At 35.7% G+C, this 16,470-nt stretch overlaps 2 protein-coding genes across 4 annotated transcripts in view; one reads left to right on the top strand and one right to left on the bottom strand.

Moving 5' to 3' along the window:
* The first annotated feature begins 2 nt into the window (after positions 1-2).
* On the top strand, positions 3-14,478 carry slc5a11 (solute carrier family 5 member 11). The gene is made up of 16 exons (XM_026216369.1): positions 3-115; positions 925-1,083; positions 1,273-1,344; positions 2,084-2,188; positions 2,614-2,673; positions 3,581-3,685; positions 3,757-3,862; positions 5,833-5,913; positions 5,999-6,204; positions 6,349-6,484; positions 6,583-6,690; positions 7,994-8,144; positions 9,781-9,949; positions 10,938-11,153; positions 11,698-11,836; positions 14,074-14,478. Exons 2-16 carry the CDS (start codon positions 949-951, stop codon positions 14,295-14,297), a joined length of 2,013 nt encoding a protein of 670 aa, XP_026072154.1. The 5' UTR covers positions 3-115; positions 925-948; the 3' UTR covers positions 14,298-14,478.
* A 6-nt stretch (positions 14,479-14,484) lies between these two features.
* LOC113052056 (rho GTPase-activating protein 17-like) overlaps positions 14,485-16,470 on the bottom strand; it is a 30,866-nt gene continuing 28,880 nt past the window's right edge. For 2 of the 3 annotated variants that reach the window (XM_026216357.1, XM_026216340.1), the window contains one exon: positions 14,485-16,161. In XM_026216357.1, coding sequence (XP_026072142.1) covers positions 16,037-16,161 — 125 coding nt within the window. In that variant the 3' untranslated portion in view covers positions 14,485-16,036. The remainder of the gene's footprint in view (positions 16,162-16,470) is intronic. The other variant, XM_026216348.1, reaches the window with a different exon arrangement.

Below are 16,470 nucleotides of genomic sequence, written 5' to 3'. Positions count from 1 at the left end.
AGAGAGGGATCATCAGAGAAATTTCTGCGCTCATTCACTGGAGACCCTTCTGTCCTATTTAAATGCACTGTATATTGAGTTAAAGCTCTCTTCCTGTTTCTGACCCGTTATTTAGGTGAGTCTTTAACTTTAGTTGCTCTGTTTCTCTTATACTGCTTTTATACTGCTACAACTTTATGCTGTGCATTTTTACATGCCAGTTTTAAGTAAACCTGACTAAATCAGTAAAATATGTAGATGTGTTGTTACCTGGGTATGATTTAGTATGGGTGACTAGCATTATAACTTACTAATGCTGAGATTTTCAGGTTTAGGCTGAAGGTCAACACCTTTAACTTTTTACAATGATCATTTTTAGCCCTTGTTCTTTTTTAAAACTAGTTTTAAAAGTTTCTAAATTGCACTTTAGAAACGCAAACATTAAATTCTGTATAATGAACAACTTGAGTAGTGAAAAGTAGTGGAAACCCTTTAGGTAACTAATAGTGTGTGTTTTCAGATATTTTGAGACTGAAGATAATGCAAATGCTTTAATGCTAAAATCAAACTTTGAAAGGCTTCTGTAAGCATGTTTGCATATCTTTCTCTCTTCTGTCAAGAGTAAAAATGATTAAATCCAAAGTATCTGCGAGGAGACATGGCTTATGTATGGTTTCTTTCTTTATCAAATGTGGACTTGAAATCAGAAAATGCGAGGGTAATGCCATTTCTGTTGGAGGTTTTGCTGAACTTACTATGGGGTTAATTTAAGTCTTACACTCCATAGGCAAACATTTGCCATTCCTCTGTAACTTATACCCAGTCTCTCTGTGATTCTTGGAGAAGTATTAACATGCACACAGTTACTTCTTCATATCATTACACCGAGTGAGTTTGTCAAAGTGTGCTGATGACAGCGATTATCTGTTATCTGTTGTTATAAAGTGACACGTACCTGAGAAACTCCTCATGGCTGCCACCGAGCATCCCAATGTTTCCCCTTCCCCCACCGCGGAGGACACCTCGCGCCCGACCACCCTGGCCAACACAGATATAGTGGTGCTTGTCATCTACTTCCTCTTGGTTCTGGCAGTGGGCTTATGGGTAAGTTTACTGAAGCTGTATCTAGATGATGTGTTTCACAGTGACACAATTCTCTATAATAAGTGTCTGTTGTCTGTGTAATATTACACGTGTTGTAGCTGAATTTAACTCCAGTAAATGAGCTACTTATCACATTTATGGCTTCACATCTTGTTTATGGAATATTTATAACCTTTGCTCACTCAACAGTCCATGTGGAAGACCAAGAGGAGCACGGTGGATGGATACTTCCTTGCTGGCAAAAATATGACTTGGTGGCCGGTAAGTGATTAAATCTCAATCAAACCATGAAGCTTATTTTTAAGACCATTTACATTTGACATTATTTTCATTTCTTTAATACAAAAACTGTATGCATTATACAGTGTTACTTCTCAAAAAATTGAATGCATAAAATAAAAGCCTATTTTTAGGAGCATTAACATTTTCTGTTATTATTTTCATGACATTTAAGCACAATTTCCCACCGGTTCTTGTTGATAGTTTGAATCAGATTTGACTTCTATATTTTCAGATTTCATTTTAATTTGGGTTAGTTTTAGTCATTTTGTTGTTGTTGTGTTTTCTCTTCTCTTTTCTGTTTTTGTTTTTTATTTAAAAAAATGTATTTACTGTATCTGTTTTAGTTTATTTAGGTTATTTTAAGTTATTTTAGTACTTCATGTTTTTTATATATTCTTTTATTTCAGTTAAAGTTTAAGTTAATTTTATTTCAAGCAAAATGGTTTATGGTTTCAGTTTTAGTTAATTATTTTATTTATAGATTATGGTGATGAAAAATGCCTTAAAATGTTTAATGAAAATAATTAAGACCTAACAAATTGGCCTGTTATGCGAAATGTATTTTTTTTTTCCCTTTTGATTTCGGGGTGCAGTGTGATCAGGGGAGATTCATGTTTTAAAAGGTCTTTTTAGTTAAGTGATGAAAAATGCAATATTTAAATTGAATCTAAACCTTAGGTCGGGTGTAATTTCAGCCTCGTCTGTGGTGTCTGTGCAGGTGGGCGCCTCTCTGTTTGCCAGTAATGTGGGCAGTGGTCACTTCATCGGTCTCGCCGGCTCTGGGGCGGCCGCGGGTATCGCAGCCACTGCTTATGAATGGAACGTAAGCACACCACATCTACAATTGAAGAGATAGAGAGTGCATTAATATACCACTTCATAGAGTACATTATGTAAAAAAGCTAAGACTTCTGGGAATGAGTGAGGTCTACACACAGAGTTCTGGCATGAAACTCTGAGCCAGGTCTATCTCAGTCTGACGTAATGACATCATCATCACATGGCACAGCTGATTGGTTCTCTCCTGTATCAGTAGCCAATGAGCTCGCTGCTCAACATTCAGATATATGACTTGAGATGGCCATAGCAGTCACAGCTTGCGTCAGAAAGCCTCCTCCTTCCCCAGCTCCACCTGTATAGATCTGCTATGAGGTGTTATCCCTCCGAGAGTTGTCTTGACAGAAATGTGCTTCTGCTGTAACAGAGGTAATGTCTCAGAGATTCATCATGTCTTGTGTTGGTGTGCAGGGCATGCTGATGGTGCTGCTCTTGGGCTGGCTGTTTTTACCCATCTATATTGCATCAAGGGTGAGACAGCAACAGAATTCAGTAATGCATACACTTGTGGTATATTTAACCGGTCTCAAGCAATAAAAGTGATTTATTAAAAAAATGTGTATGTACTGCTATTCAAAAGTTTGCAGTTTGTATCATTTTTAAGCATTTAAAAAAAAAGTATTATATGCTCACAATGGCTGCATTTATTCGATAAAAAAATACAGTAAAAAAGGTATTATTGTGAAATATAATTACATTATTTTAACATGTTATTTGTGTGATGGTAAAGCTGAATTTTCAGCATCGTTACTACAGTCGGTTACTGTAGTATTTATTTAGAATAACTTACATTAATAAATCATTAACAAATTGTATATAATGCTTAACAAATCATTAGTTAATGCTTACATGTCATTAAACTTTCAATTTATACGGTCATGCACTTCTTAAAAATCTACAAATGATTTTAACAGAAATCATACAATTATTAAATGCTGATTTGTTGCACTTTTGAATACAAATTTTTTTTAATTTAACTTGAGTTCATGTATCTAATGACATATTTAATTAATATATTTAATTGAATCATATAAGTTTTATGACATTTCTAAGCATTTTAATTTATACAAAATAACTATCTGTTAAGCATTAGATAGTGTTTAATAAGTTTATTAGTAAACATTTCTAGCTATGTGAATTTATATTAACTAATGATCCTTTAAGAATTATATAATGTTTGTTAATGATTTATCAATGCAGGTTATTATAAAGTGTTTCCACATTGATTGTAAAAATGTTTCCTGTCACTTTTATACACACACATACACACACTTTTTACAATTAATGTTCAAAAGTTGCATATATCCATTTGCAACTGTGTCCATCTGGTTGTTTTTACAGTTTGTGTGAATTAAGATGAATTTACACTATTTTGCAGGTCACAACAATGCCCGAGTATCTACAGAAAAGATTTGGTGGAAAAAGGATACAGTTATTTCTTTGTGTTTTATATCTCTTTATCTACATCTTCACAAAAATATCAGTAAGTATGGCAGATGTAAAAGTGTAATTAGCAGAGCGGATGTGCTGATCAGCCGTGAGCTGTGTGTGCAGGTGGACATGTATGCAGGAGCTGTGTTCATCCAGCAGGCTCTGCAGTGGGACATCTACCTCGCTGTGGTTCTGCTCCTTGGCATTACCGCTCTATACACCATCGCAGGTCAGATATTTGATCACTTTTTAGCGATAACTGTAATGATAACTGTATTAGCGCCTACACTCCCTCTGTCTCTTCAAGTGTTTTGTGTGAGTGGGTTCAAAATTCCGTAAAAAACAACTGATTACTGTGATACAGTGATATATTTGCAGCAGTAAATATTGAGCAGCGAAACCTTAAAAATCATAGACATATAAAATATTACTTATGTCTATGGTAAAAATATATAAAACTACTGCTTACTTGCATACTTAATTTTACTACTACTGATACAAATACAAACTACACATCAAATAGCCTAAATAGATCAATCAAACTACTGCTCTGAAGTCACATGTATTCTGATTGTCTATCAGTGTTTTTATGGTTCACCAGCTGGAATCCTTTTGAAGGTTATTCCAACAGTATCATTCCTCTGTGTTGTTATTGTTATTGTTATAGTTGTGGTGTGGTGTGGGCGTCCCCATTCTCACAGAATTTGAACGATTATTAAAACTTCATAGTTATAGTTGAGGCCCATTCACACCAAGAAGGATAACTATATTAACATCTACAGTACAGACTAAAATAAAGTTTGGAAACATTACTATTTTTAATGTTTTTAACGAAGTTTCTTCTGCTCATGAAGCCTGCATTTATTTGATCAAAAATACAGAAAAAAATTTCTGATATATTATTACAATTTAAAATAATTGTTTTTAAATGTATTATACTTTAAATTATCATTTATTTCTGTGATGCAAAGCTGAATTTTTAGGATCATTATCACATGATCCTTTAGAAATTATTCTAATATGATGATTCATTATCAAAGTTGGAAACAGTTCTGCTGCTTCATATTTTTTCTGAACATGTGGTACTTTTTAAGGATACTTTGATGAATAAAAAGTAAAAAAAAAAAAAAAAAAGAAGCTATGTTTTTAAAATATAAATATTTTGTAATAACAATATACACTACAGGTCAGTAATTTGGGGTCAGTAATTTTCTTTCTTTCTTTTTTTTTTAAATAAAATCAATACATTTATTCAGCAAGGATGTGTTAAATTGATAAAAAGTGATAGTAAAGAAAATATATTATTAGAACTTGTTTTTTATTTTGAATAAATGCAGTTCTTTTTAACCTTTCATTCATCAAATATATTAGACAGCAGAACTGATTCCAACATTCATAATAAATCAGAATATTAGAATGATTTCTAAATGATCATGTGATAGACTGATGTTACATGTGACACTGAAGGCTGGAGTAATGATGCTGAAAATTCAGCTTTGCATCACAGGAAGAAATTATTTTTTAAGTATATTCAAATAGAAAACTATTATTTTAAGTTGTAATAATATTTCACAATATTACTGTTTTTTCTGTATTTTTGATCAAATAAATACAGGCTTGATGAGCAGAAGAAACTTCTTTCAAAAACATAAAAAATAGTAATGTTTCCAAACTTTTGGTCTGTACTGTATATCACAGAGGATAACACTCTGTTTATTATAAGTCTGCACGGTTATGTTGTCTGCTGCAAGCATTAAATGTGCAAGCAATTAAAGTCAGGCAGCTTTGTGTGTGTGTGTGTGTGTGTGTGTGTATTATAATAAATGTTATAGTTGCAGTTTGGACTTCACTATTCTCATAAAATGTTTGTCAACACTTTATTTTAAGGTGTCCTTGTTGCACGTTACATGTACGTATTTAATAATAACTATGCATAATTACATGCAAGTAACGTTACCCCTAAGCCAAACCCTAATCTTAGCCTTAGCCGTATAGTAAGTGCATTTAGTTAATCAATATTACTCAGTACTTACATGTATAATTAAACTGCAACAAGGACACCTTAAAACAAAGTGTAACCCAATGTTTTAATTTTTTGTGATCGTTCATCAGTTGGAAAAATGTTATAGTTGCAGTGTAGACAGCACTATTGTAATGAAATCAGAAATGAGGAAGTCTTCTAATCTGATGTGGTCACAGGTGGTCTGGCGGCAGTGATCTACACCGATGCGGTCCAGACTCTGGTCATGGTGATCGGAGCCCTGATCCTGATGGGCTTCAGTGAGTGTCGATGGCAATGATGTTGATTGAAGACCTGAAGCCTGGAAAACAATAATAAAATACTCTTCTCAATGTCGCTGTGAAGGTTTTGTAGAGGTTGGGGGTTTTCAAGCTGTCCTGGACAAGTATCCTCAGGCTATTCCCTCCATCCGAGTGCCCAACACCACCTGCGGGATCCCACGGGAGGATGCCTTTCACATATTCCGTCACCCTGTGACCTCTGACCTGCCCTGGCCCGGGGTGATCCTGGGCATGTCCATACCCTCCATGTGGTACTGGTGTTCTGACCAGGTGAAGAACCAGCAGGGCTGACTGGTCTTACTTATTTTAAACACAGTTCTCATGATGGCTGATATACAGAAGTAGATCTATCTAATCTGATGTTCATCATCTGTCTCCAAACATAATATATTTTGTTATCGCTCCTGTGTGAAGGTCATAGTTCAACGTTCACTTGCTTCGAAGAACATTGTGCATGCTAAAGGAGGATCTTTGCTTGCCGCTTACCTCAAAGTCCTGCCCTTCTTCATGATGGTGATTCCAGGCATGATCAGCAGGATACTTTACCCTGGTGCGTCACTGAAGCAAACACTAAAGTTGAAGGCCTTTGAACATCTAAAGCACTGTTTGTTATCTTAAAATGTATGTGAACGTGTGTGTGAATTGTAGATGAGGTGGGCTGTGGAGACCCGGATGTGTGTAAACAAGTTTGTGGGAATCCGGTGGGCTGCTCAGACATTGCTTACGCCAAACTGGTCATGGAGCTCCTTCCTGCAGGTATCAGTGAGATTCCAGGATTATTTCTTCATTTTTATTTATCCTTTATTTTACCATGATAGACCTGGATTTACCAAGATAGCACAAAAAGTTTTACAATAAAACTATTACAAACACATAAAACAAACAAAATTATGTCCTACATTTAGATGATCACAAATATGTGACAACATTTTTTTATAAAAAAAACAACAAGCATTTACTCATAGCAAGTACATGTTTTATTAAGAGTAGACCGTTAAAGGTTTTTTTTTTTTTTTAAATGTAAAGAGGGGAGTGTTTCCAGCATAATAACACTCTGCAACTGACTCCATAATGAAGGAGCAAAGAAAAAAAAGAAAAGAGAAGGCAGTTTTGCCGAGCTTTGAATATACTTCTTAAGCATAAGATCTAGTGTTGTAATTACATGTGTTAAAGGATAAAAGGTAATTTACCTAACAGTGCCTTAGTGATAAACAACAGCATGAGCACTTTCCTTCTTTGAAACAAAGAGGACCATCCCACCAATTCTTACAGTAAACAATGATGAGTGCGTGAAGAAGCACTTGTCACAACACGTAAGGCAGCATGGTGTGCATAGTCCAACTTTTTAAGTGAAGATAAACTTGAATGCATATAAATCACGTACTATGATCTAACACTGACAGGAAACAACTTTGTATAATTCTCTTTTTCGCTTCAAAAGGAAAGCATTTCTTTAAGCAGGAAAGAAAACACAATTTTAGTCTAAGCTTTTTCAAAAGTTTTTCAATATGTACATAAAATTCCAATTTGTTGTCCAACCATATGCCCAAGAATGTATAACAACTTACTCTTTCAATAGATTCTCCTTGTAAAGTTGAAATAGATTAATCTGTTTCATTGTGACGATGAGTGAAAAGTATGTATTTTGTTTTCTTTGAGTTTAAAACCAATTTTAAGTTGGACAATGACAGTTGCAGTGATTCTTGCAAGACCTCTATGGCTTGATTCACCGGATGTGCTACTGTGTAAATAATTGTGTCATCAGCATATAAATTAATTCTAGCTCAGGTTATCCCATGACCAACGTCATTAATATAAATAGAAAATAAAACTGGTGCTAAAATAGAACCCTGTGGAACACCTTTTCTCGTTTTTTAATACGATACACACTGAGTTTTTTCAGATAAAAAAATCATTGAACCAATTTATAGCAGTTTCACTAAAACCTATACAACTTAGCCTCTGTAATAAAAGTGGTTTGTAGGTTGTTTTTCTACAATTTTCAGTTTCTAGAACAGGTGGCTGTGATTAATCATTTTCTCCCTCTGTGTTTGTCAAGGTCTGAGGGGTTTAATGATGGCTGTGATGTTGGCTGCTCTCATGTCCTCTCTGACCTCCATATTCAACAGTTCCAGCACCATTTTCACCATGGACCTTTGGAGAAACATCCGCCGCACTGCCTCCGAGTGGGAGCTCATGATTGTGGGAAGGTTTGACAACAACAAGCTGATATATACACTAGATTCTAAAGAACAATTGATCAATTTCTCTTTCCTGAATATTGCTATTTGCATTTAAAAGTACCCAGAAAGACTCCATCATTGGACCATTTGGTTGGAAAGGAAAATCAGGTTGACACCAAAATCCAGGGTTGGCTTGCCTTCATCCTCCATCATTAATTAAATGAAATAGCAATCTCTAATGATGTTTTAATCTAATGTTATTTGGACATTAATGTGTTTTTAAATGTTGGTTTTTGATAAACCATATGCTAACTCATGATTAGCTGTCAGTGTTTAATGTCAGTATGATGTTTGAAAGACATTGAATTTTGGTTACTTAGTAGCATGAAAACCAACCAAATATCAACATCAGCATTATTTGTCAGTGTTAATTTGGTTGGATATGAAAATCACCAACATTGGTTTGACATCAACTTCCAATATTGGAAAGACGTTGAATTTAGGTTGCTTAATAGCACGTTTTAAACCCAACAAAATATCAACATCAGCTGTATTTGTCAGTGTTCTCGATCAAATTGACATGATGTTAAACATTGTCAAGACATAAAATGGCTGTTTGCATTTAAAAGTACACAGAAAGGCTCTAACAACAGGCTGACGTTAATTTGGTTGGTAATTAAAAATGGGTTAATGCCAAAACCCAACAATGGCTTGCATCAACCTCTAACATTGGACATGCACTGAATATTGGTTGTTTAAAACCCAGACTGAAAACCAATGAGAAATCAACATCTAATGATCTTATCATTTTCTGTTATGTAGATATTAACATTGTCATATTTAGGAGACATGTGTTTTTGATTACCATAGGTTACCTCATGATTAACTGTCGGTGTTTAACATCAACACAATGTTTGAAAGACATTGAATCTTGGTAATTTTATACCACAACTTAAAACCAATTAAATATCAACATCAGCATTATTAATCATTGTTATTTTGGCTGGAAATGAAAATCATTTTGATGCCAACACCCAACATTGGCTTGACATCAACTACCAACATTGGAAAATGTCGTATTTTGGTTGGAAAGGAAAATCGGATTGACGCCAAAACCCAATGTTGGCTTGCATAAACCTCCAGCATTGGACACACACTGAATTTAGGTTATTTAATACCATGTTTGAAAACCAATTAAATATCAACATCTATGACGTTTTGTGGACATTAACATTTTGATGTTAGCAGACATTGGTTTTTGATTACATTTTCATGGTTGACGATTAACTGTCAATGTTTAACATCAATAAGATGGCTTGAAAGACACTGAATTTTGATTTTTTAATAGTACAAATTAAAAGCAATGAAATATCAACATCAGCAGAATTTCTTAAGTGTCCTACGTCATATTGACATTGGCCTTAGACATTGTCCTGAGATAGAATTGGTCACCCTATGTCAGAACTTCTATTCAACCAAATATCAACCTCTCATGATGCTGGGTGGTTAGAAGCTATTAACAAATATATTCCTTCTTTAACTGGTTTGCTTATGGTAAATTAATCTAGTATTGCCATTCTACAACTGCAAAGCTAAATGTTGCTCTCTTGTAAAGCTGGACTGTTTCAACTGCTGTGTTTGTGTGTGTGTTTCCATCTCAAAGAGTGTTTGTGTTGGTGTTAGTGGTGGTGTCAGTGCTGTGGATTCCTCTGGTTCAGGCCAGTCAGGGGGGGCAGCTCTTCATTTACATCCAGTCTATCAGTATGTACCTGCAGCCCCCCATAACGGTCATCTTCTTCACGGGATGCTTCTGGAAACGGACCAATGAGAAGGTACAAAACTTATGTACTTACAGTAGATTAAGCACTCAAGTAAGATCAAGATTTGATATGATTTTGAAAAGCATTCATTAATCATTTGTTTAAAATTACACCTGGGTGAAACTGTGAATGAGGTTTAAGTAGCATGGATTAGTAGTTTATGAATCAGTGACTCACTCAGTAGTTGTGTCCCAAATGACCTACTATATACACTATGCACTTTTGTATGTACTACATAAACACATTTCTGCCACAGAATAATAACAAAAAACATGCTTTGGCTAATCACATAAAAAGCCAAACTTATGACAGTCATTATGTCATAATTTCAACCTTTTATCTCATAATTAAGACTCATAATTTTGTCTTTGTCATAATGACTTTCTATCTCAAAAACGATGACTCATAATTTTAGCTTTTTGTCATAAAAACATCTCATAATGATGACTTTTTCATTAGCTTTTTATCTCAGATTTATGACTTTCATGATTTTATCTCATAATTGTGACAGTATGCCATAATTTCAACTTTTTGATTTCATAAAATGTATCTCATAATTATGACTTAGAATCTCAGACTTCTCAATGGCAGTATCTTATAATTTATACTTTTTATAAATGTTTTATCTCATATTTGATTGTCATGGTTTGACATATCTCATTACAATTATGACATAGCATCTCATAATTTCAACTTTTTTTTATTTTATGATTGTTTTACCAAAGCATTTTTTTCCATCATGTACTTTTGGCTATTGTATGAATCTCAGAAGGTTATTTATAATGTAGCATCTGAATCTGATAGCCCCTACTCTGCTTTTTGAGTTCAATAAGTGCAACAAGTTTTAATTTTTTTTATTTTCATATTAAGCAATGCACTCTTTTGGAATTTTCAGTTTGAACACTATTCATTTATTCTACAAAGTAGATAGAGGTCAGAAGTTCGCAGTTTGGGACACACATGGTCTCGTTTCATTCATTTTTCTGTTGTGTTGGTGTAGGGTGCATTCTGGGGTCTGATAGTGGGCATGGTGGTGGGCTGTACAAGGATGATTCTGGATTTCGTCTATCCCACACCTCAGTGCTACGAGAGCGACACCAGGCCTGACATCATCAAATATGTTCACTACCTGTACTTCTCCGTCATTCTCACCCTCCTCACACTCATCGTGGTCGTGTGTGTTAGTCTGGCTACAGAGAAGCCCAAACCAGAGCAGGTTAGAAATCACACACACACACACACACACACACACTCACACACAACCAACACTTACCCAGTTTAAAATTTCTCAAACAAAAAAAAACATTTGAAATCAGAAAAACCTCTTATAAACCTTAAAGCAGGGGTACTCAAATGTGACCCACGAGATCCACTTTTCTGCAGGGTTTAGCTCTAACCCTAATCAAACACACCAGAGCATGCTAATCAGTGTCTTCAGGATCATTAGAAAATCACAGGTGGGTGAGTTTGATCAGGGTTGGAGCTAAACTCTGCAGTGCATTGGCCCTCCAGGGCAATATTTGAATAACCTTGCCTTAAAGGGATAGTCCACTCAAAAAAGAAAATACTGTCTTCATTTACTTGCTATAGAAATCAATGGCTGTTTTGGTTACTAGCATCCTTCAGAATAGTTTATTTCTAAAGAGAAACGAATACATGTTTGGCACAGCTTGATGGGGAGGAAATGATGACAGAATTTTTGGGTGAACTATTATTTTATTTTGAAGAATACGCTCATATGCAAGTTTGTCATTTTCCAGATCAGTCGATTGACGTGGTACACACGCTTTGATCCTGTGAAAGAAAGTGAAGAGGTTGCAGTTTCAGATCTCCAGACGTTTGAGGACGTCACAGTGTGCCCAAAAGACATGGACAACGATGCAAATCCTACAAAAGAAGGTACTTTGCCCCATCCATATGCAGGCACAGATACAGTAAATGGCCATGCAAATTGTTCAGTTTATTTGGATCTATTTAATTTTATGCATGTTTCTTTTACTTTAATAGTGCAGTTATCCAGCAGAGGGAGACAGAGTCATTAGTTACATTTATATTACATTTATTCATTTAGCATACGCTTTTATCCAAAGCGACTTACAGATGAAGACAGTGGAAGCAATCAAAAACAACAAAAAGAGCAATGATATATAAGTGCTATAACAAGTCTCAGTTAGGTTAATACAGTACATGTATGGGATTTTAAATAATATAATAAATAAAACGAAAACAGAATAAAAAAGAATAGAGCAAGCTAGTGTTAGAGGTCTTTACACACACACACACACACTCATACACAATTGCATAATAACTGAAAAGAAAATAGAATATAAAAAGATTAGAAAGGTAGTTAGATTTTTTTTTTTTTAAAGAATGGAATTAGAACAGTGAGTGTTAAAGTTAGAGGGTCAAATAAAGATGGAAGAGATGTGTTTTAAGCCGATTCTTGAAGATGGCTAAGGACTCAGCTGTGACTTTGTGCTTCTTTGGGATGGCACAATCAAGCGACGTTCATTTGCAGAACGCAAGCTTCTAGAGGGCACATAAGTCTGAAGTAACAAATTTAGGTAAATGTGTGCAGAGCCAGTGGTAGATTTGTAGGCAAACATCAATGCCTTGAATTTTATGCGAGCATATATTGGAAGCCAGTGCAAATTGATAAACAGAGGTGTGACCTGTATTCTTTTTGGCTCATTAAAAAGTAATCTGCTGCAGCGTTCTGAATTAATTGTAAAGGTTTGATAGAGCTGGCTGGAAGACCTGCCAAGAGTGCATTGCAATAGTCCAGCCTGGACAGAACAAGAGCTTGAACAAGGAGTTGTGCAGCATGTACCGAAAGAAAGGGCTTGATCTTCTTGATGTTGAATAAAGCAAATCTGCAGGACCGGACAGTTTTAGCAATGTGGTCTGAGAAAGTCAGCTGATCATCAATCATAACTCCAAGGCTTCTAGCTGTTTTTGAAGGAGTTATGGTTGATGTGCCTAACTTGGTGGTGAAATTGTGATGGAACGATGGGTTTGCTGGAATCACAAGTAGTTCTGTCTTGGAAAGGTTGAGTTGAAGGTGATGGTCCATCATCCAGGAAGAAATGTCTTTTAGACAAGCTGAGATGCGAGCAGCTACATGCGGCTCATCAGGATGAAATGAGAGGTAGAGTTGAGTGTCATCAGCATAGCAGTGGTATGAAAAGCCATGTTTCTGAATGACAGAACCTAATGATGCCATGTAGACAGAGAAGAGAAGTGGTCCAAGAATTGAGCCCTGAGGCACCCCAGTAGTTAGATGTTGTGACTTGGACACCTCACCTCTCCAAGATACTTTGAAGGACGTATCTGATAGGTAAGACTCAAACCATTGAAGTGTGGTTCCTGAGATGCCTTTTGCCAGTAGAGTTGATAGGAGGATCTGGTGGTTAACCATGTCAAAAGCAGCGCACAGATCAAGCAGGATAAATACTGAAGAGGCAAGGCAGTCTCAGTTGAATGTCCTCTTCTGAAGTATGATTTGTTGCTGCCAAGAAGGTTGTTGTGTGTGAGAAATGTAGAGACTTGGTTGAACACATCTCGTTTAAGTGTTTTTGCAATGAATGGAAGAAGGGAAACTGGTCTCTTAGTTCTCTAAAAGAGATGGGTTGAGGTTGGCTTTTTAAGTAATGGAGTCATACGAGCCTGTGTAAATGATGAGGGAAAAACACCAGTGTGGAGGGAAGTGTTAATGATGTGAGTGAGTGCAGGTACAACTGCAGGAGAAATGGCTTGAAGGAGATGAGATGGAATAGGATCAAGCGGGCAAGTTGTAGGGTGATTTGAAAGGATGAGTTTTGACACTTCTGCCTCAGAGAGTGAAGAGAAGGATGTAAATGAGTGTAAGTTTGCTGGTGATATGAGCTTGACTGATTGTGGTGTGGAAAATTGTGAGAAATATCTAAATATTTGGAGAAAATTAAATAGATTTGAGCATACTATGACACCAAATTACTTTTTGCATTCTACATCACCATTAATATCTGACCATCAGTGCATTTAAAAAAAATTGCCAATTGTGATAATAATAAAAATATAATACACCTCATCCTCAAAGTATATTCATGCAGGTAAAACTTGATTACACGTAATTCTAAATGCATTATTGTCACCAGACTCCTGTAGTTCTGCGTCCAGCAAGGCGGCTTCATCTAAACTCAAATCTGCTCTGTTCTGGATCTGTGGAATGGAGAAGCAGAAAGGAGAGAAGCCCAAGTCTCCCCCTCCAGAGACTGTGACGTGTTCGCTCGAGGAAGACCCCTGTATGAGACACCTGGTAAACGCCAACCTCATCATCTGTATATCAGTGGCTGTGTTCCTCTTCGCTTTCTGGGCATAGTCACTTCCCCTTTATAATGTTTTGTGACTGACTGGAGTGAAAGACAATCTTCATGGAGTATATACTTAATAAAATCCCCAATGTGCTTATTTATATATCATCATAAATCAGTTTTTACTTTTGTGTAACCAACACTTCCTTGTTTCTGTAAATTAAACAGTACTAAAAAAAAAAACCCTGAGATATATTTGGTTCCTGTAATTAAGCATTTTATTAGACATAGTAATCAGGAAAAAAATGAATTTGTACAACAATTGTTCATCTGAGGCACTGGAGAAAGAACTAGAATTCAGATGGAGGAAATGCACACACACACACACCACAAAAGGAGGTGAAACAAAAACTCAATAAGTACAATTAGGAAATCCTATTCAAGATAACATATCCACAGAAATAAACATGCATACTCATTGATGAAAGGAATGAATGACTTTGGCTTTCTAGCTGACGGTTCCTGAGCTCGACTGATCCATTAACCCTTTCGTTCACATTAATGTTGTCAGTGCCGTTTCTGCATCACATACAACATGAAACAGCCCACTAAAGCTCTGACACACGATCATGCACTTTAAAAAACCCATCTTTGGTCATTTAGAGAATGAAGTATTTCATAATAGATTGTGCAGGGTTTATTTCAGTGGTCAAAAGAGGATGGATTAATCAGATAAATTGATAATGGTACTTGGTAGTACATACTTCACTACCCTGTAAAACATAATCACAAATGTTAAAAACTACTATACTAATACAAAAATGACTGTAATGCCCTAATGCAGTCTGCATCGCAGCCCAGGAAAAATACTTCAAAGTACAAATCATATTTTTGCATGTAGTAAATCAACTGTATCTTTAGAACCATTATTATTCATTGCCTTAACCTTTTTGAAATCCAATTTTTGTCACATCTTAAAAGAATCATTGAAAGGAATGATTAAAATATATTTGAATAAAGTACATTCACCATGATAAGCGAAGTGCGTGGGACATCAGTCACACAAACTCAGTGATTTACGGTTTTCAAGGCACACATATATAACACTTGTTATGCAAAACATCACAAAACATAAAGACATTCATATCTGATTAGAACCCAAACCAGCTTTATGCCATTTGTGAATGAAATCAAGATTGTACAGCATGTTTACGTGTGCGTACAGTTTTTTCTTCTTCTTCTGGTATATGGTTACAATGTGCCAGCATTGTGAGGACAGAGAGACTCCAGGAACCACCTGATGTTTTACAGTTTTTGTGTATTTTGTGTAAATGTATTGTCTTCTATAGGGGTCAGAGTTTATAAGTGAATGGCTATGTTCTGAATAGCATACTGCGTTCACTACTTGTGCTGTATGTAGTATGTATACTACTGCTTGATGGGATACACATTTTCTGTGTGCTTCTACCTACTATAATTGCACACTGTGATGGGTACCATATCCCACAATGCAATGCATCGACTTGACCTTCCATTTCCAGTGTGACGTTTGAACCAGAAGCAACTGCGATGACTCATGATTTGATCAATCTCATAAAAGTTAAAATCATTTTTGTACTTAAATCTGAATGCTTAATACCTGTATTTACTCATACGGTAACCGAGGTCATGTTTAAAATGTTTTTCATTTTGAATACTTTCACATCCTTAAAAACAACAGGAAGAATAAACTAGGCGGTAAGTATGCAAGTATTCCGTTACGAACATAGCTTTCGATTGGCTGTGTGAGGACTGGACTCCGCCCACTTCACAGGGCGGTGGTTTCTGATTGGTGTGCATCTTCTGGGAGTGTTTCTGTGGTTTCATCTTCCTCAAGCTCCGGGACAAGATCCAGCCCTAGTCCCGTCAAACATCTCTCCTCTCCATCTCCATCTGCGCAATCATAATGCAGAGTTAAGAGATTTCAAAGAAAACATTACATCATATTTCCACCGAAATTAAACTTCCAAAAAACCTGACCTTCAAGGAAAACAAAGCGATGGATGATATGTATCATTTAACAAGACAGACTTGGATCAGATCCAGTATTAATGTTATTATATTTAAACGATAGCTTTGTGAAAATAATGTCGTTTAGTTGTGACAGACATTCAAATAAACTTTAATTCATTAATTTCCAAACATGATATAATATACACAGCTGTTTAAAATGTTTTTAAATGAAGTCTCTTTTGCTCACCA

The sequence above is a fragment of the Carassius auratus genome, chromosome 3 (assembly GCF_003368295.1).
Source record: "Carassius auratus strain Wakin chromosome 3, ASM336829v1, whole genome shotgun sequence".
NCBI lineage: Eukaryota > Metazoa > Chordata > Actinopteri > Cypriniformes > Cyprinidae > Carassius > Carassius auratus.
Note: the sequence above shows the minus strand (reverse complement) of the source record. Positions and strands in the feature narration are given on the sequence as shown.

Excerpts from the sequence above, each read along its gene's own strand:
- slc5a11 (XM_026216369.1), top strand. The coding sequence starts at position 949 with ATGGCTGCCACCGAGCATCCCAATGTTTCCCCTTCCCCCACCGCGGAG. Across the intron at positions 1,084-1,272 it reads TTCTGGCAGTGGGCTTATGG|TCCATGTGGAAGACCAAGAG; the intron begins GTAAGTTTACTG and ends CTCACTCAACAG. Across the intron at positions 6,205-6,348 it reads GGTACTGGTGTTCTGACCAG|GTCATAGTTCAACGTTCACT; the intron begins GTGAAGAACCAG and ends TCCTGTGTGAAG.